Here is a 20,771-nt window from a genome sequence, read left to right as displayed (position 1 = left end):
GATCGAAACCACAATGTCCCTCTTACAGGCTAAAAAGAACATTCAAGAAAAAAAAATTAAATGTTAACAGTGCAATGTCAAAATAATATGTGAATGTTAATGAGCGGTAATGAAATGTTAGAAAAATATATATATATTTCCCCTTTTTTTTTGCTAAAACTGATTAGTAAGGTGTCAAAAAACAATAAAATGCAAATTGAGTAAAATTGTGAAGTTAGTGCTATAAATGCCAGTAAAACATAAACTTAATAATGGTTACAAAATGCAAAATGAATAAAGGGTTAGATAACCTGTTAGATATATCAAACCAAAACTTAAGACAATTAACTTTAAAATGACTGAATGTTCGACAATACTTAAAAATCAAAACGTAAACAAAGAAATGTTAAGACCCCATTTTTTTTGAAAGATGAAAGAAGGTGGATTTAATTCATGAAATGTGAAATCAGTACTGAAGAAGTTAATGGTTATAAAAGGAGTACTTTCAAAATATGCAAATCAATGTAACAGGCAAAAATTCAGACAATGTAATTATACTGGTAAAATAGTAAAAAGTCAGCAGGATTGGGTTGTAATGTGATCCACAAAGTCTAATCAGAACAGTGTCTTCAGTGCAAGACCTAGCAATGTCGAACCAGTTTCTACGTGTGTCTAGATGCCTCATTTTCATCCTGGCACACCCAGAAAGGATTGGACTTCATTTACTTAAACTCTGGAAAGTTGCAGGTTCACGGTTGTTCTACGTTCACGGGAAACCATCTGATAGGCAGGGGGCTTCACATCACTCTCGCTCCCCTTCTCTATGGTTGAAGCCATACACCGTACAGCTAAGGATCTTAGACAAGGCACACAGCAGCAACCGCAGGTGATCAGGAATGCCAGGAAAGTTGCCGCAGAGACGAGCAAAGAGATGACGATGTCCTTGTACTTTCCAAAGAGGTCTGCGAACAACTTATCCAGAGGGTTGGAAACACCGGACTGCTCATGCATGGTTTTACTCAGGGCCTTAAGTCCTTCCAGCGCCTTGGTCACTGTCCCATCAGGTGCCGTGTGATTAGGCACAAAGACACAACAGAGATCCCCAAAAATAGCACAGACCCCCCCTTTTTCTGCTAGTAACATATCTACTGCCATTCTATTCTGAAGAGTGATTAATGAGGTGGGGGCTAATTGTTCAGACAGACCTTCAATTGCATCTCTAGTGAAATTAGTTAACCTCAGGAAGTTGTAATGGATATAATTTATTCTGTTGACATTTTTATTGGGTGTTATCCGTAGGAAAATGCTCTCAAAACCTGGTGCAACCTGGTCCACTAATTTATATTGATCTGGAACCCCCTGCGGAACCCGTATGCTGTCGATATAAGTGGGTGAGTTAGTGGTAAAATCAAATGCGCTGCGCTTTACCCTGTTATTCAGGGGTTGCTGTTCTCCCACCATTATGACGTGCGCCCTCAGTCTCACCATAGCACAGACACCTGTCATACCTGTCTCTATTCTCCCAATTAGTTTATTTCCCCCGCATAGATAAAATATCCCATCTCTCGCCCATGTGCCTATTAAGTGTCCTGGGAGTGTGATGTTACACCAACTTTCAGAAATCCGGCCCACACTCCGATTACCTGCTGTGAAATTGAAACAGACATAATGATCTTTTACTGGAATGGCGGGCACCATGCGGGTCCTGCTGTTAATTAAAGGAAATAAAGTTGTTAAGGTGTCACATCCAGAGGGCTGTTTAAATCTAGTCATATTGAGCATGCAGTTAAAACCCCAAATGTCAGATAGAATCAACGGCGCGGGCTCAGTATACATTCGAGGTCGTCCAGCTGCGCAGGCCACACAATTAGACATTCGATATTGTCGCGCTGTTGCAGTTAGCCAGTCTAACCACAAATTAGTTCCAGTGTAACCTGTTGCTAACGTTATCACATCAGCAGGGGTCAATTTAGAAGAGTCAAAAGTAAGCACACCCCCAGTTTCTTTGCCTAGAAAACCTGAATTGTTATCATTACCTTGTTCAGAGAACGTCTCATCTTCAGATTTGTTGTTTAGTGGTGTCAGGAGGTTAATTTGGATTACCTTTAGAGGGTCTCCTCCGCTGGCCTCAACTCCTAGCACAATGTGCATTGTGCTAGCGTTGCCATCATGCAGCGAACTCTGCACTCCATGTAGTGATAAAAGGAGTGGATTCTCTGTGGGTGAACTGAGCCTGGTAAATGACATCTTGCTTACCTGACTGCTGGGCAAATGGGAGTGAGTTGGTTTCCACATCCCTGTGTAATGAGTGACTGTATCCCAGTAAGGACAAAGTGAGCAGTAGGGACACCACCCGCCTTCACAAGCTGCGTAGCAATCGTTAATTTTGAAGTCCATACACAAATACACCTCCCAGTTCTTCCATCCCACTGGATTACCCCCACAGTCAATGATGTCACACAGGTCGAATCTAAATGAGGTGTCTGAGCCCTTGTAGTAGTTTAAGGTGAGTACAGGTTGTTGACCATCTGAAGTGCGTCTGCTGGCATCGGTTGCATGTTGCGAAGGAATGTCCCTAGGCACTATATGGTGTGATGGTAAGGTTGTCTGTGTGTTATTTATCCCACGTGCTCTTATGTGCTCTAATCCGAAGATCATGAAGGTCATCACTAGTGCGATGGTGCTCAATACTGCTGTCTTGTGCCAAGGATGTGTCTGGAGCACCCAGCGAATAGAAATGCGATTGGGTGGAGGCATGTTAAGTGCGTGTTACCGTTCCCGGTCCCGGTTCTGGGGCAGCCGCACACTGTGACCAATGGTACCAGGTGTCACCTTTCGTTTTGAGTTTCACTGCGTGAGATGTCCGCTCCACCACTTGATATGGGCCAGTGAACCTTGGTTCTGTCCACTTCCTTTTGATGACTTTCAACCACACCCACTGGGCGGTGGGCTCTGTGGGAGTCGCTCTGTCTGTTTGTTGTCCTTGGATCTTACACCATTCTTTCTTTAGAGTCTGTAAATGAGAAAAATAGTCTTTCCTTGTTAAAGGTCGTAGGTCACCTGGTTCCCCGGGTGGTGGTGTCGGTCCTGGAAAACTCTGTCCGGTGGTGAGCTCGAACGGTGTCAGTCCTGTCCTGGCATTTATCGAACACCTGATGGACATCAAAGCCAGAGGTAATGCATCAACCCAATTTAATTTTGTTTGTGCACAAATTTTAGCCAATTTTGTTTTCAAATTCTGATTCATTCGTTCAACTTTTCCTTGAGATTTTGCGTGGTACACCGTTCCAAACCTATGTTTCAAACCGAGGTGAGCTTCCACTGTTTGAAGGTCCTTGTTTCTGAAGTGTGTTCCACTGTCTGACCTGATTTTCTCGGGGAAACCGTGCCTGGAGATGTAATGATTGATTAGACATTTTATTACTGTCTTGCTGTCTTCTTTTGCTGCTGGCCAGGCTTCCGGCCACCCTGTGTAAGCATCAACACAAACCAGCATGTATCTTTTGCCTTGCACTGTGTTCACCATGTCCGTAAAAACCAACACAATCTCTTTCCCAGGACCTGTCAGTGGAGGGAACTGCCCCTGATGTGGATTCAAAGTTTTCTTAGGATTAAATTGTTCACACACTTCACAGTTTTGCACAAAATGTTTGATCATGCGAAGCATGTGGGGGTGCCACCAGTCTTTGAGATTGTGCATCATTTGTTTAGTCCCAACATGCCCAACTCCGTGAGCTTCTTGGAGCAGCTCTTGTTTTTTCCCGGGGGGCAGAATTAGCCTGCCGTCCGGGCCCCTCCAGCATTCATTTGTTTCAGTGGCGCCTCGGTGCTTCCACATGTTTTTCTCTTCCGGCGACGCCCCCTTTTGGCATCTTACCACCTCTTCCAGTGTCAGTTTGTCATGTAATTCCTCCTCTGACGAACACACCATGACCAAATCTGTGTAACCTGCAGCCATTTTTGCTGCTCTGTCGGCTGCCTGATTGCCTTTGGCAACCAGTGTATCTGATAAATTTACATTTGATGACTGCCACTCTTTCTGGCAGCAGTAATGCTTCAGCAAGCTCCTTTGCCTCACGCTCATGTTTGATGGGTTGTCCGCTCTGTGCAGATGCTGGCCCTTGTAGTCTTTCTGCTTGTCTGGTGAGAAATCCTACTTCTGTGCTTTCAACTACTTCATAGCCTGCTCTTAACCCTTGTGTTTTGTGTCTGAAACAACAAGCATCTGTAAAGAACTGTCTCACCTCTGGTCCCAGCAGAGGAGTTGCTTGAAGGTCTGGTCTTACCTTCTCCGTCCTTGCCACCAGCTCCGCACACACGTGTGGTTCTCCTTCTGCAAAACAGTCTGCCATGTTTACGCCTTCATGTGTGAATGAAATGTTTGGAGCTTCCAGGACTTTGGAGAGTCTTTGTTGCCTCAATGCTGTCATGGTGAAACTCTGTGAGTTTACATATGCCACCACACTGTGTGTAGTTAACACCTGTAGTGCATGTCCCATGACTATGTGTGCAGTTTTTTGTATCAGTTTGGCTATCCCAGCTGCATGTTGCGTGCAAGGGTGATGCCTTTTTTCCATGTTGTCCATCATTACAGATAAGTACATCAGTACTCTTCTCTCTCCCCCTTTTTTCTGGAACAAAACTCTGTTTACAGCCAGTTTTGTCACAGAAACATCCAGAAAGAACGGCAAAGTGTAGTCAGGGATGGAGAGCTCTGCAGCCGACGCCATGTGCTGTTTGAGAGAGGTAAAAGCTTGTTCGGCCTTAGTGTGCCAAATGAGGAGATTATTCAGATTTCTCATGCCTTGCTCGTTAACAAAGGCTCGAAGCGGCTGAGTCAGATCCGTGTAAGACAGAATGTAGCCCCTGCTGTAGCCCGTTAGACCCAGAAAGGAGAGCATGTCTTTAACTCTGGCGGGTTTTGGATGTTGCAAAATGGATTGTTTGTGAGATGAGGACATGCCAGTTGTTCCTGCTGAAATTATTCTTCCCAGAAACGAAACCTGTTTTCGTGCAATCTGCAATTTGTTTTTACTGACCTTAAAACCTGTTTGGTACAGGTGCTGCAAAACCAGGGAGGTGGCTTTAACGCAGATCTCCGTGGTGGGTGCAGCAAGCAAAAGGTCATCCACATATTGAATGAAGGTCGTTTGTGGCGGAAGTGGGCAGTCCTGTAAAATATCTTTCAAAACCTGATTAAACAGCCCTGGGGACAGGGCGAAGCCCTGTGGTAGCCTGGTGTAGCGCCAGCGCTGACCCTTGTGAGTGAACGAAAAGTAGTCCCTGCAGCTTTCAGCCAGAGGGAGACAGAAAAATGCATTTGCCAAATCAATACAGGTGTACCACTGCTGAGTGGGTGTTAATGCAGCAATGGACACATATGGGTTCGGAACCGGCACAGTTTTTGTCTTGAGAACTGCATTCACTGCCCGAAGATCATGGGCCATTCTGTATTTACCAGTACCTTTTTTCTCCACAGGTAAAATGGGAGTGTTCCAATCAGACTGCGAGGGTTCCAGCACGCCAGCCCGAATTAGCCCTGTTATTGTTTCTGCGATGCCCTGTTCAGCTGCGGGTTTGTGCAGATACTGAGGAATCCAGAGAGGTCTCTCAGAGTCCACCTGAAATGAAATAGGAGCACAGGAAACCAGCCCAACATCCGTAGGCGATTCTGCCCAGAGAGAAGTGGGCATAGATGTTATCATTTGTTCTGCTAAAGGGTGGTCAGATTTTTCCCTACCGTGATGTCTAGACAGTCGTTCATGTTGGAGCTCTACTGTTTCAGACCCTGAAAAACTGATTTTATATGTGTCAAGAGAGGGGGAGAAACACAAACCTGGCGCTGCTGTGACAATCCAATCTGTGGCTGCCAGTGATCGTTTAACCATTCCGCCCAGTTCCTTGGCTTGATGCTCAGGGTGCAAACAGAGAGAGATGTGAGGCACAGCTTCATCAGACATTTGATACCACTCTAATTGCTGTTCTGTAAGACAGACAGCAGCAGCCACCCCAGCGGGAGACACAAAAATATCTGAAATTTTTACCTCCCAGGTCGCTTCCTCTGCGGAAGACAGGAAAGCTTCCTGGTACCATTCGGACTCATCTCTGTCGTAGAACAGGGTGACGTGAGGAGGGTCGGGCGGAGACACATAGGGGCGTAGGGCCAGGATCCAGGGCTTCCAAGCCATGAACGATGACATGAGGCTGCTGGAGGGTAAGTTCATTAAAAGGCCCCAGTAGATGTCAGCATACTCAGACACCACTGGCTGCATGAGAAACTCTCCAGCTGTGTGAAAGTTTCCACAATGAAGGGGGGTGCCATCAGGAAAGGCAACAATTGGTCCATCAGCAGAACACATAACTGTGGCTCCCATCTTTATCAGCAGGTCTCGCCCCAGCAGACACACGGGAGTCGTGGGCGAACTCACAAAAGAGTGTTTCATTTGCTGATTACCCAATTTGAAGGTCAGAGGCGTAGTGAATGGCAGACTCTGTTCAGTCCCTGAGAACCTTGTTAAAGATACAGTTCGTGATGTCAGACAAAAAGGAGGGGCAGAGTTCAATGTAGAATGTGTGGCACCGGTGTCAACGAGGAAGTCTGTGTGTTTCCCTTCCACTGTTGCTGACAGCATGGGGTCTGCAGTGCCCATGCTGTCTCTGGGGTCCTCAGAGGTGTGTCAGTAGTTACTCTGTGTGGGCTCAGTGTCCCACTGAAAGTACTGTCCGGGTTCATTTGCTGCGGGAAGCACAGAGGGATTGTGGGGAATCATACCTGGCTGTCCGTGAGGGGAAACAGGACCTGGTATATTCCAACAGTGCTGAGCCCAATGTCCAGGATGACCGCAGATGTAACATACGTCACGGGCTCTGGGCCTTCTGCCGCGCCCCCGCTCCATGCCCCTCCTCCCACGACCCCCAACACGCAGCCCCACTCCACGAGAGGACGCTCCGTACCTGTTTGGAGAATATACAAAAGGGTAAAGAGGAGCAGGTGCTCCCCCATTTTGATTAGTGTTTTGCCAGTAATTAGGAACCCCACCCTGTGTAGGTGAAACTTGTGAGGCGGGTCCTGTTACTGCAGCTGCAACCATCACATGTTCATGCTTATCCTTTTTTTTACTTAGTTTTTGTTTTGCTTCCTGCAGTTGGAGTTTCAACAGCTGAATTTCTAAATCCTTTGTGTCAGACAGTTTTTTTTTTAACTCGTCCTGCGCCTTTAATAGGTGATGAAGCAGGTGTCTCTCCCATCTCACATGTTCACACCCTGCAAGATCAGGATTGTTTTTTATAGACTGCACAACCTGTTCAGGGACGCCTTTTAAAACTGCTTCTCGAAACATTTCAGTTAAGTTTGTGTGTTGGCCTTTGGGATTAACTGTAGTTTGTTTGAGCCAGGTTTCTGCAGCTTTATTTATATACTCTTTGGGATCCATGTTACAATCCCACTCAAATTTAGTAATAGGAGCGATGGTGGCTAGAGGAAACTGCTGTTTTATTGCTCGAGCCAAGGGTGTGATGAATTGGTGTACTGCAGTTGAATTATTTACATTTTGTGTCCCGGCTGTGTTCTCCACCTCTTTCATGACCATTCCGGACATAGATCTGCTCATTATTGCTCTAAAATCACCCATAACGAAAGTCATGCCTGATGTTAACAAGTCTAACTCTGCCAGCCAAAGGCTCCCTCCAGCAGTGATACTGGGAAGTTTATCTACTATTGCATCTCTGTCACCCAAGGGAAACTGAACGTATTTCTGACCACCAACACTGTTTTTTAAACGAGGATAAGCTCCTGTGTAGCCCCCAGGCCGGCTATGTTCACCCCCTGTGTTTGCTTCCACGTCCCCAAGGCCTAGACCGCCCATGCTCCCTGGAGGACAGGCTACGTGATACACCTGTGTCATTTCATCACTTCTGTCTCTCAAGTCCTCTGACACCCATGTTCCACTTGCATCCAGCGTGACTTTAACGTTTCTGGCTGGTTTAGACCGTCTCTCTCCCTTTTCCACCTGTTCGGCCTTATCACATAAGTCCTGCAACCTCTGAGCAGACTGGCTGAAGGTGTCGCTTAGCTGTGACCAAACCATGGGATCCGGCGCGCACGCTCGAGGTTGGTTTGGGGTTTGATCTAATACGGTCCAAGTCGGGGTTCCATCCCCACTGAGGACCCCTGAAGTGTTTTGTGAGGGAGCTGTCCCCCCCTCGACTGGCAAAGTTCCATCTGTGATATTAATTACTGGATCTATCCCCTTGGCAGGTCGAGCTTCGTCTCCAGTATATGGTGGAGGAAGTGAATTCTGTGTGTGTATGTTTGCGTGTTCAGAGCTGGTGGCAATTTCTTGATTTCTGTGTTCAAATGCATGAGAGAGCCCCTGCCATGAGACCAAGAGTTTTTCACTCTTCCTGAGTTCTATCTCTGCATTCTGCCTATTTTTTCTGCAGCCTATTTTAGTGAAAACTCCTGCCTCTTCCTGTTTTTCCATGGCGTCTATCAATATTATTTTTGAATCAGTTATCCCTTGCAGCAAGTATTTTCCCAATGGCTGTCTGTTTAACAAGTCGCCACCTTTCTTCCCCACCAGACATTTCATCTTTTTTTGCAGTTTACCCTCTTCCTCCTTATTCTGAAATTCGTCATGCTCTGCCAGATAAGTTATTAATCCGTCTATTTGTTCACCAAGGGTAATCCAAGGCCCTATGCCCCACTTTGAATCGTATTTCTCCCTGTCGACCTCCTCCGCCATGTTCAGACCCAGAGATCACCTCTCCTCTTCTCTGCCTTTTTTTACTGCCTCGCACGGCGGCGAGCCTCTGTCTCCCTTTTTTTCCCCCTTTTTTTTTTCTTTCTGCTCGCACGGCGGCGAGAAAACCAACACAGCAGATAAAGTTAAAAACTTTTCCCCAAATTACAGTGCCCAGACCCCAACCATGGTTTCAAAGCACATTTACAACAAACAGAAAAGCGAGGCATGGACAAAAACGTCTGCTCGGCGGCAGAGTCGGACACACACAGCTGACAGAGACACAGCTGACATAAAAGAGACAACTTTACACAAAACACGGAAATGGATCCACGCTCTTCAGAGCTCCTATTTTAGTAACACTTTTTTACTTATACTTTATACTTATACTTCATCTGAGGAGCAGATCGCGATCAACCTTAACCCAATATCTACGTTGTCCTATGGTGGCCAGCTTTCACCGCTTTTAGCGTTTCTCGAGCTGACCCAGATTGGCCGGCGCGTTATTTATCGAGGGCAGTACTCCTCGGGGCCAAAACCGACAAAACCCAGCCTGAACCTTCGACGCGTCCGACGCAAGGGGGAGACGGCCAGTTCTCACTGAATGCCAATCGACCCAAACTTTTTTTTTGTTTGTTTTTTATATTGCTCCTATGAATAATAAAAGACTTAGACCAACCAACGGAAAGCAGTACGAACACGACTGACAAATCAGACAACTCAATATGAACACCGGCTGATATATGGAATTTAGACAGCCCAAAGAAACAGTACAAGGGTGTATGTTTAAGGAAAAAGCTTCCTCACCTGTTTATTGGGGCCCAACGCCCGTGTACTGTCCCGGCAGGCTGTTTCCGTAAACGGCCCGTCCAATCTCTGCTCGCGTCTCAACACGAAACCATCCTCTGCTACCAATTGTTGTGACTTAAACTCGACGGACCCAAAGCGTGTGAGCACACGAACAGGAAATCAGCCAACACAGAATAATCAGAGTTTACTTTTTTTATTCTTTTTTAGCGCTAGAAAAGAAAGACGCTTACCCTCACAGGCTAATTTGTTGTGAAGTGAATATAACCGAAATTATACAGCATCTGATCAAAAACGGACGACCCATTCCCTATATCTAAGACACGCCTATTGGTCGCCTGATGTGTTACGTCAGCTTAAGTTTCCATTTCTACAAAGGCCTTTGTGTGAAAGTGAAACATGCCAGGTGTGTAAAAGCTTGTGAGTGTGTGTCCTTGACAAGCGTCTCGACACTTTTTATTTAAATGAAATATCACTTAAAATCCAAGCTTAAAACTAAATAATTATGACAAACTTACAAGGGCCAAAGTTCAGATTAAATTCTTCTGACGACATTTAGTGTTTGAATGCAGTCAGTCTAAAGCACAAATTTGAAAAAAATAAAATTAAATGTACTTCTTTTGCTGTAATACATTTATCATATTGTTGGTGACGTCATTAAAAGATGCTTTGTGTTTTGAACCATGTGTTCTGCCTGCAGCTGCTCCAGAACGCTACAGATGGGATGTTAAACTTCACAGAGTTCAGTGGACCCCCGGGGCCCAGGGTGCGTGCTCTCTGGCTACACATGTAAAAAGTGATGACGGTTATGCAATTTGATATATTTTTAAATATAAATACCGAGATGGGTTTTGCAACATTAAAAAAAATTACTCCATGTTTTTGCAGCAGCTATAAGCAATGGAAATAAGCCATTATTTTTTTCAGAACTGTAAAAGTGTAACCAAACTGCTACCATTGGTGTTTAGTTTAATGCTAATGCTTTGTCAGAATAGATAAATGACCGAGACTCGCTGCCTTTCCAGTACAGACATGAGTGTATTTGTGTGTGTTTGACTTGCTCCAGGGCCCTGAAGGTTTGCCGGGACAGGCTGGATTTCCAGTAAGTTACCTTTTGCTACTCCACTGTATGCTGAGCCTGTTGGCCCAACCGACTCTATGGCTCACTGACTGTATGAAAGTCTGTTTGCTACATCAGTAAATCTTTCTTTTTCAGTAAACCAGCTGCTTAATTTGACAAGGATTTACTTCGTAGATTTCCTTTAGTCTACATGCAGTAGAATTTTCAAAATGGCTGAACTTCCAGGTTTATGGTCGTCCTTCCTGAACCTTCAAACTCAAGACGGTCAATAACTCCGTCCCAATGTCCTCGGGACTACATGAACTCTACATGAACTCTTTTCAAAAGTCATTGTGGCATAGAAATGTTTTTAGCTAATTCCCTGGATGTTTATATATTTGTTTCATTCTTGCTATTTCTGTCAAGACCTTTGTGATTTTTAGATTGTACAATTTACTGATTTTCTTCCCTTCCCCAGGGTCCTAGAGGACCAAAGGGAGACAGAGGACCTCAAGGTGTTGAGGGAGCTACAGGAGAGAAGGTTAGCAACAAGATTTTACAGCCTAAATGACCAGCTGACAGATCCTGACAAGTTCTGAAAAATATAGCCATTTGTGTTTTCTGTCACTTCCTTTTTAAGCATCTTACTGGTTGTGAGAATCGCCACGATTCAGCCTCCTTCCCTCAGCAATCCACACTGAAGAGTGTTGTTGTCAGTGCAACCTCATAGCTCTTTGTTTGCAGGATATTTGAGATTCCAGCTGGGTGTCTGCTGAGCAACACCAATCATGCATAAAATATAACAATTTCTTTGTGCATCGGTCATAAATATTTTTGAAAATATTGTGATTTTTGCATTATTTTTATTGTTCTTTTGCTTTTTATTTGTCTTTACAGGGAGAAAAGGGCGAACCTGGCGTGACAATTGCTGCAGATGGATCTATTTTGTCTGGACCGAGGGGCCCTCAGGGGCCAAAGGGCCCAAAGGTATGTTAAAACAACAACTTAAGCAACTTGTTTATGTTCTGTTTAAGACATCGAGATGAAGCATGCATTTCTATCAGAATTGCTGTCACTTCTGTTGTTAGAATTGAATAAAGTGACAACGCTTCATTGAATGTTGGTCATTCTAAGCAGCTGATCGAAATACTTTTAAAGTAGAAATGTGAATATTCAAGAAAGAAAATGAATCAAACTGACAAGAAAAGCAACGCAAGTTATGATGGATACCAGATTGTGATGAAACGTTTATAAACATTAAAATAGAAATTACTTTTGGAAAAAAATGTCTCATCTGTGCCATGTTACAAGGTATATACATGTATATAAATGCTAATTATATATATATATAATTTTATATATATATATATATATATATATATATATCATTGTGTTTTTTTGCTTTTATTCCGTAATTTTATGTTTTATTGTGCTGCTTTGTGATCTCCCAGGGCGACCGGGGCTTCCCAGGAGCCATAGGACCTGTGGTGAGTTTATAATAAGTTTAATATTTTAAAAGTTTCCAGGTGTTACACTCCTAAAATTTAAATTTAAGAAGAAGTTGACAATCCTGACACTAACGTTGTCTAACAGACTGCCTTTCATTTCAGGGACCGATGGGACATCCTGGTCAAAAAGGAGAGTATGGTTTCCCTGGACGCCCAGTGAGTAGTTTTATATAATCTCATACCTGCTGACCGCACAGCGCGGACGGGAAGTGAATAAACGCGGCACTGTGAAAACTACAATCTGCTCCTACATTTATTTTTTGAGCCAACAGGTTAACGCTGCCGTCTCTTGTTGTAGGGGCGACCAGGTATGGTGGGGAGAAAAGGCGACCGAGGAGAATCTGTCAGCCTGCCGGTAAGGAGGAACCCTCAAGCAGAGATTAATAATAATATATGGTTAACGTAAACTCAGAGAAATTCAAAGATTTAAGGAGCGACTTACTTTAAAACAAATGCAGAAACAATATTTCTTTTCTTTTTTTTTTAGGGTCCTCCTGGTCCTCCGGGTCCTCCTGGTCCACCAGGAAGAATTCTCGGTCTAAATGGAGTAAGTATGCAAGTGATCATGGCTTATGTGAAAGTTTTATAATTAAAGGAACATGTTGCTTAATGTTTTATTTTTTTATTCTATCTGGCTCTTCTTGCGTTACGAAGCGCAGTAAGTATTACAGTATTGTAGCTTTATACCAAAAAACAAGTTACTGACGGCCCTGGTGTGTGTAAAAGAACTGAAACATTCTTTATGTGGCTTGGTTGTAGTTAGTTTGGAGTTCTATTTCCTCCCTACTGACCACCAGAGGGCGGTGCTGAAAGCACTGAATGTTCCCTTCAGGCATGCGCCGTTTGAGCAATAATATCAACAGAGTCACACCTGTGAGATATCGGATGATCAATCAGAGGCCATGTAGCACCACGTCAGCCGAGGCTCTGTTCCTACAGAATCTTCTCGCGAAATGCAAGGATTCTGAGTGACAGAGAATCTCAGGTGGTCATCCGGGATTCATGGAACCCGTTACCTCCTTTACCATCTTCCGCGTGTTGGACTGATATAAACTTTGAGAGCACTTGGGTTCTACATCTGGACGACAATCCTGCCGTTTCTGGTCAAAGTCCTGGCCTAAATCTGATTGAGCTGCACAGCATCAGATAAAACAGGGTGTTAATGCATGAAGACCCTCCGTTCCTTCAAAGATCACTGATTTAACTTCACACAGTGAGAAAAAAAAAACTTTTTTCGGTGACGAGGCACATACTTTTTTTTTACAACAATGTCTAGTTTAGGGAAATAGGATGATAAATAAATGTGCCTGATGTTCTGATCGACTCGTGAAAAAGGCAAAGTGTGACGTTAAAAGTTCCCACAGTTACATGCAAATAATTGAGATTTCACAATTACCCCAAAATAAGATGTGGATTTATTTTTTTGGCCTTCTTTTTCTATACTTAAATAAAATGAGATTTTTCTTTCTTTTTAGTGTAAGATTTCAACAAAAAAAAAAAATTCTACACTTATTTTGCAGGCGTTTCAAGAAATGCTGAGGGTGCTGTATTTACTTTTTATTATTTAGCAAAAGCTTATTGCAAATCCATTTATGATCAAAAGTGATGAATTGTTATTCTGCATTTCTTTAGTTTTCTTTCATTCTGTTTTGTTGTTTTTTTTGTTTAAATGTAATTGTAGGTTAGTATCTGTTGGCTTATGACAGATCAAACTAAAACCCAAGAATTTCTATCATTAAACTGGGTGAAAAGTAAAACACTGAACACATTTCTCATATATCTGTTGGGTAAATGTAATGTCTAACTTTGCAACATAACTTCACGTCTTTTTAAAGTCATTTTCAAAAAGTTCCCAATATCTCCGTATTGCATAGTTTCACCTGAAATGAAAACTTATTTTTTCCTTCCGTTTTATTTCATAACGAAAAATTTTGTTGCACCAAAGTAAAACTGCATCCTCAAATCTTAACAGCAAAGAAATAATATACAGACCGGTTGTTACCGCCGGTTAAATTAGTTTACTTACTATTGCAGGATGTTACACTAGTCACCACTCACATGCCGGAGTATTTAAAGGCCCGACTGGACAGAAAATGACCGGTGTTTAACGATGCAGAGTGTTTAGATTTCTACATTTTTGGTTAAAACTCTTAAAGCTTCATTGAAATGAAACTCTGCTCACGCTGCTCTCCTTTGAACCCAAAAGACAGTGATCCCGGTGCGCCCCAGACCGCACTGCAAACTGGGACGAGTAAGTCTGAGCCGGACCGTCTGAATGGTTCCTTCCTGTTGGAAATGGGACCAATCTGGTGGTTCTGGTGGTGTGTGGGTTTTTGTTTGTGTTTTTTAATAAAGCATGAAACCTCTCTGGTGCCTCCTTCCCTCCTCGTTACCTTCCCTTCCTGTTCTCCTAACAGCGTCTGATAAAGCCACATGAATGTGGACGTGGTGTGATTGCATCAGGCTTTAACATTTGTCTTGCACAGATTTTCCTGCAATATGAAAACATTGTTTTTTTTAGTCCAAAACGTAACCAGAGAGATCAATCCCTGCATATCTGTAGATGGTTGAGCCGGGTCCAGCCATTAAAGACAAATGTTAATGCGAGGTGTTTCGGGGGGCATGCTGATCACTACTTAGCTCATCGGCTCTTTCCCTTCTCAAAAGCTCGTGGATGAGAAATGAAGGGAAGGAACAGATCTTGTGTTTATGTAAATCAGAGCTGGTTCATCGTCACGTTTTTGATCAGTCGCTGAAAGAAAGAAACTGCATGACATGTAATAATCTTTTTTGGTTGTTGTAAAAGCGATGGAGCTCCATCTCTGATCTACTTACTGTTGGGTAGATAAGTAAGGTTTCTTCCTGGTGTCTGTTTTTTTTTTTTTTTTTTTTACCGTTTAGCATCTTGGAAAGGGATTCTTTGTGATAACCAAGTGCTGTAGGAAGTTTTGTCCCCTTAATAAAGTAACGTAAAACCAGTGTTACATTTGAAAGGAACATTTCTGAAATCAAAGTCTGGTAGCTCATATTCTCTGAGGAAAATCCCGGCGCAGCTCTAACTCCAAACCGTTTTTAATTCACGCTGCGCTGTAAAACCTTCGTGCTTTATCCCCCCCGTGCCTTAACCTCAATAACTGAGCATGTGTCTCTTGGATTGAATCAGTTTTTTCGCAGGGCTGGCAGCAACGTCATCGACACCCTTTTTACCCTGTTTAATGTCCAGCAGCATGTTTAACACATGCACACAACCTGAGCAATCCAGTTATTAATGTGTCTCTGTATGTGTGTGTGTCTAGGAGTCGGTGACGAAGAGAGACTCTGTGGGACTTAAAGGAGCCAAAGGCGACGAAGGGACGCCTGGTGAGCCGGGAACGCCCGGTAAGACTCGTCTCTTTCCTGCAGCATCAGCAGCAGCAGCCTCTGAACCTGCATCCCTTCAACTTGTTGCTTTCTTTGTTATTCACGGCACACCGCGTTACGGCCGCTTTCCCGCCAGCACCCCCGTTACCTGACGCGGCAGAGGTGAGTGAACGCCTGTCTCGCACATCTCCAACAGAGATGATCAGACAAAACGGTTTGGGAGAAATTGTTGTTGTCACGTTTTTGATGTTCCTGTTCAGAGCAACACGCAAAGGACGCGAGGAAAAAGGAGTTGAGATTTGCTTTAGACGAAGTTTAGCAACTTCAGGCGATCAGAATGTGGGAGACAAACAGCGAGCCTGTTAGCTGCATGTGCTAAGCATACATCACAGTCCACTGTTACGATCGCATCCACCCAGTGAGGATGTGTAAACAAAACACTTTCAAATAAATTCACCTTTTATTGCAGTAAAAACTAATTAGAACATCCAATGTTTGATTTGAGTGTTTACTTGAGATGAGATCTCGTTAAAACGTTGTTTTAGTTTTGTTTTGTTCCACTGTTTTCTGTCGCTCAGGGAGCTAAAGGCGATCTGGGGGTCAAAGGTGAAAAGGGAGAAAAGGGCGACGCGGGCCAGCCCGGTCCTCCAGGACTTCCAGGGAAATCCGGACTTGTGGTGGGTTGACGTTGAACCTGAGCAGGGTGTACATCGAAGCTGCTGCTTATCAAATACTGGAGACGCAAAATTTGGGCCGACATCGATATTCCAATATTAATGTTGCTGTTTTGTTTTGATTACCAATATTTACTGATATTCTATGTATTTCTCAACAATTCTGACACCTTTGAGAAAAGAAAGAGACAAAAAAACAGACAGCAACAAGATGGAATTAAATATCGGTTGTTCATATTGGCCCAGTTGTATTTATCTGGCCGATACCGATGTGTTAAAAAATGCTTAATATCGTCCGATACCGATGTTGGTGCCGATGTATTGTGCATCCCTATCAAAAACCCATTAAATCGTTATAATTAAGTAAATGTAAGATAGCTTTGGACAAAAAAACCCCACACAGCTTTCTTAACGTAATCCATCTATCTTTGTGTTTGTGCCTTCAGGGTCCAAAGGGGGAGTCCGTTGTAGGTCCCCCAGGTCCGGCTGGTACTCCTGGTCAACCCGGAGCTCCCGGGCTCGGACAACCTGGGCCCCGAGGCCCGCCTGGCCCTGCTGGGCCGCCGGGACCGGCCCCCGAATATGGATCTGGTAAGTGTTTGACACAAAGAGATTTAGGAGGAACTGAGGAGTACATCTGTAATCATGCTGCATATCTTCTCTTCAGACGTCAGTGTCCCTGGTCCTCCCGGTCCTCCTGGTCCACCAGGATCTCCAGGCTACGCTAACCCGGTAAGATGGCTGATCCAAAGCGCCGGAAAGCACCGTAAAGCGCTGGAAACGCTGGCAGTGACGTTGTGACGGTGTGTGGTCAGGTGACGACCTTCAAGACCGTCAAGGCTCTCAGCAGAGAGACCAGAGACCAGAGAGCCGCCGAGGGAACGCTGGCGTACGTGTCCGAGAGAGGGGGGGAGCTGTACATCAGGGCACGCAACGGGTGGCGCAAAATCCAGGTTTGTACCGCAGATATACCTTCCACTGCCGTCTTATCTGTACGCTTGGCATTAGCTGGAATCTGAGAGTTACAGTTGGAAAAATGCCGCTGTTGGGTTTTATCCATTAGTCGCATCAAAAGTCAAATGTGAAACATTTTAATTCTGAAAAAATTATAAATACCCCGTGTTTTTATTCCCTCCCCAGTCATCCACTAATTGGTGTTGGTCTCGTGAAATACATTATTTTTTAAGGTTGTGGCTTCAGTCATTTATCCTCCTATTTATTTATTTTTCATCTTCTTGTGAGACTCGATGTGCATTTGTGATTTTGCTAAATCAGTTCAATAATTCTTCCATAATTTCACAATGAAAGACACGAAACACTTTTCTCAAAAAATGCTAAACATCCATCCTCACATTTTTTTTAATTTTTTTTAGCTCGGAGAGCTGATTCAAAATGGAGCCTCCTCATCAGAAGCGTCTCAGGCTCTGAGCAGAGCGGGAGATTGGAGCCGACCACAAAGAGTTCACAGCCAGGTTCATACCAACACACACATGCACACACACTCTCCGTGGACCCAGTGTGTGTCATTTGTTTTTATCTGGACATTTTGCACATGCGCACAACGCTGGAGGGCAAAAAGACTATTGTTTTACATGCTGTCCATAGCCGCGCTGCAGTGGTAGAACAATTTCTTTAACTAAATTAAATCTGGAGATGTAGATATTATTAATTTAGTTCAGTGAGTCACAGAGTCACAGGAAAGGGTCGCCTTTTTCTTTAGTTTGTAACTTTTTGCCCTCCAACAGGGAGATGGGGGGCGGGACCTTGCACGTGTGACGTCACGCTGCGTAAATCAACTGTTTTTGTTGTCTCTGTTGATCAGGAACTGCAGGAGGGCAGCAGGGGATTCCAGCCCAGCTACAATATCTTGCCACAGACCATTGAGTCCGTACCTGGAGTGAGTGGAACAAATGCCGCGCTGAGTCGCCTTCGCCTCTTTCTACCGCTTACCTCTCCTCCTATTTGCCTCCTTCTCTGAATTCAGCTCCATCTAGTGGCGCTGAATGCGCCGCTCAAAGGCGACGTGCGCGGCATCCGCGGGGCAGACTTCCTGTGCTACCAGCAGGCGCGCTCCGTGGGGCTTACCGCCACCTACAGGGCCTTCCTGTCATCACACCTCCAGGACTTGGCGACCATCGTACGGAAGGCTGACCGCAACAACCTGCCGGTGGTTAATCTGAGGGTGAGGAAATGCTCTTCTTAGTCCAGTTTTTTATTTATTTATTTATTTTTGGTTTCTTGTACAATACATATTTTTAAATGACTGCTTTAAATTCACTGTATTTTTTCCCCACTTCTCTCAGGGGGAAATATTGTTCAGCACTTGGACCTCCATATTCTCTGAGAATGCGGGCGTGTTCAACCCGTTGACACCCATTTATTCTTTCGATGGACGCAACATAATGACTGAGCCAGCATGGTGAGTGGATGTTAGCATTAGCAACCAGGGAGATACTGCTGATGGAAAACCAGAGGCAGAGAAAATGTGAGGTAGTATATGTGGACGACTAAAGATATCAACTATCCAGACTAGTCATTTTTATTACCAACATTTTTTAACTCCAGATTATTGAACTGAAGAACAATGGTGAGTAGAAATGAAGTTTTTCCAAAGCTAAAGTTATTGAAAATTGCATGAAAAACATAGTATGGTCTAAGGGTGCGCCGATTTATCGGCCAGTCGATCTGTCTGTCGATCTTCCCAATCTGCGTCAACATAGCAAATTGGGAAGTAGTCACAAGATTTTTTGTGTTGGGGGTTAAAAACCCATTTAACAGCCTTTATCTTTGGAGCAGTGTTAAAACATTTTATTTGGTTGAAGTTATTTATCCCCGATTTCTTTCATTTTGTGATTGACGATCGGCCAATACATGTGAAGCCGATCTTATCTACCTCACTAAAGATCTAAAAATCACCCACTGTCCTCTTCTGCTTTCCCGTGTGAAAGGTTCGACCCACCAGGTCATGTCTGCACGTTTGCAGTTAGCAATAGTCCCCCCACTGTTACCAAGTCAGCAACTTTCTTGCTATATTTAGCAACATTTCAGACTAAAATAAATTGGTATTGCCCAAAATCGGAATCGGCAATCTGCGTTTGATTGCCGATTTTTGATGCACTGCTAGTATAGTCATTATGCTAGTTTATAAGTAGAAGGGTGAAAGGCAAGTTAGTGAGTAAATAGATATGGAAATAAATGAGTAAGGAATTGAGAAGATTAAAAAATGTAGGTAACATAAGTGAAGAAATAGGCAACAAACTTGGTAAGTAAATTGTTAGGATAGTTTAGACGGGTAAGTAAGTAACAGAACAGATACTGTATGTAGGGCAGGTAAATACATAAGTAAACAAATAAATAAGTTGGGCAAGTAAATAACTGACTTAGTAAATAAGAAAATACAGCAAGTATGTAATCAATTAAAAAACAAAATAGGCAACTTAATAACTAATAACAAGAGAATAAGGTGATTTTTTTTTCTTTGAGCTAAAGGTGAATTATTTTTAGTTTCCTCACTGAAATATAGATTTTTTAAAAATTCCACAGTGAATATAATCCGTTCAAATGTTGTTAGCAGTCCAGCTGATGAAAACTTAAGAGGGAGAGCATTTCAGAAAGAAACGGCTCTGACGCTGCTGCGTCGCCGCTCCTCGCCCTTCTGACCCCCTGCAGGCCGGAGAAGCTGGTGTGGCACGGCTCCAGCAAGGTGGGCACCCGCCTGACCGCCAACTACTGCGAGGCGTGGCGGACGGGCGACGTGGCGGTGACGGGCCAGGCGGCGCTGCTGCAGACGGGTCGTCTGCTGGGACAACACCCCCGCTCCTGCTCCAACCACTACGCAGTGCTGTGTATAGAGAACACATACGTGGGAAACACACCCCAACGGAGAACCTGAAGAAACACACACACATATTAACACACATGCAGGCATGTTGAAAGTGGGAAATACGATTGGGGGGAAAACGCATTTAGGCACATGAAACACACACACATAGATACGTGTTGTTATTGTTTTATTTTTGTGTTTAGTTCCCACCTGAAAGGCGGCGTGAGACGGCAGCCCAACATGTCCGTCCATGTCTAGAGCTCAGTTATTTTTGTAGTCTCTAACAGAGTAAAAAATAAAATAAATAATAATAATAATAAAAAAAACATTGTCAGTGTTTGAGAGCTGCCAGCTTTACGATGTTTCTGGGGCTTCTTTGTTTTCCTGCTCTACAGGCAGACAGACAAACTGGTAGAGAAACGTAGCAGAACTGCTGTAAAATAAACCGCAGAGTCTGAAGAGGCAAAGTCTCCTTTTTTCCTGTTTTCAAACTAAAGTGACGTTTCACATCTTAAGAAAGGTCTGACGAGACACGCAGCGATATCAGACAAAACGATTTACAACACCACACGTCAAAAAAAAAAAAGTCATACAATATATTGCTTCTGCTGCAGTAGCATAATCTCACACATTAGAAAAAAAATTTAACAAAGACTTCTACGAAATTTGTAAGATTTTTTTTTTTTCGCCATTATTTTTCCAAAAAGACTCGAAAAATTTCTTTGACAAAAGATTTTCTAAAAAAAAAAAATCTAATTAGAAAAGATTTTTTTCTAGAAAAAACGTTTTTTCTACTGGAAAAAAATTAGAGCAATTGTT

General features: G+C 43.6%; 1 protein-coding gene across 3 annotated transcripts in view; it reads left to right on the top strand.

Moving 5' to 3' along the window:
* LOC102236417 (collagen alpha-1(XVIII) chain-like) overlaps positions 1-20,565 on the top strand; it is an 83,977-nt gene extending 63,412 nt beyond the window's left edge. For all 3 annotated transcript variants that reach the window (XM_023335942.1, XM_023335941.1, XM_023335940.1), the window contains 19 exons: positions 10,228-10,293; positions 10,594-10,629; positions 11,066-11,128; positions 11,485-11,574; positions 12,039-12,074; positions 12,198-12,251; positions 12,394-12,450; positions 12,583-12,642; positions 15,392-15,473; positions 15,592-15,617; positions 16,034-16,132; positions 16,576-16,720; positions 16,797-16,861; positions 16,945-17,082; positions 17,503-17,601; positions 17,952-18,026; positions 18,114-18,311; positions 18,433-18,548; positions 19,799-20,565. In XM_023335942.1, the coding sequence (XP_023191710.1) occupies positions 10,228-10,293; positions 10,594-10,629; positions 11,066-11,128; positions 11,485-11,574; positions 12,039-12,074; positions 12,198-12,251; positions 12,394-12,450; positions 12,583-12,642; positions 15,392-15,473; positions 15,592-15,617; positions 16,034-16,132; positions 16,576-16,720; positions 16,797-16,861; positions 16,945-17,082; positions 17,503-17,601; positions 17,952-18,026; positions 18,114-18,311; positions 18,433-18,548; positions 19,799-20,021 (1,728 nt within the window). In that variant the 3' untranslated portion in view covers positions 20,022-20,565. The remainder of the gene's footprint in view (positions 1-10,227; positions 10,294-10,593; positions 10,630-11,065; positions 11,129-11,484; positions 11,575-12,038; positions 12,075-12,197; positions 12,252-12,393; positions 12,451-12,582; positions 12,643-15,391; positions 15,474-15,591; positions 15,618-16,033; positions 16,133-16,575; positions 16,721-16,796; positions 16,862-16,944; positions 17,083-17,502; positions 17,602-17,951; positions 18,027-18,113; positions 18,312-18,432; positions 18,549-19,798) is intronic.
* Positions 20,566-20,771: the final 206 nt, after the last annotated feature.

Source organism: Xiphophorus maculatus, chromosome 6 (genome assembly GCF_002775205.1).
Source record: "Xiphophorus maculatus strain JP 163 A chromosome 6, X_maculatus-5.0-male, whole genome shotgun sequence".
NCBI classification, from domain to species: domain Eukaryota; kingdom Metazoa; phylum Chordata; class Actinopteri; order Cyprinodontiformes; family Poeciliidae; genus Xiphophorus; species Xiphophorus maculatus.
This window is presented reverse-complemented; position numbering and strand designations above follow the sequence as displayed.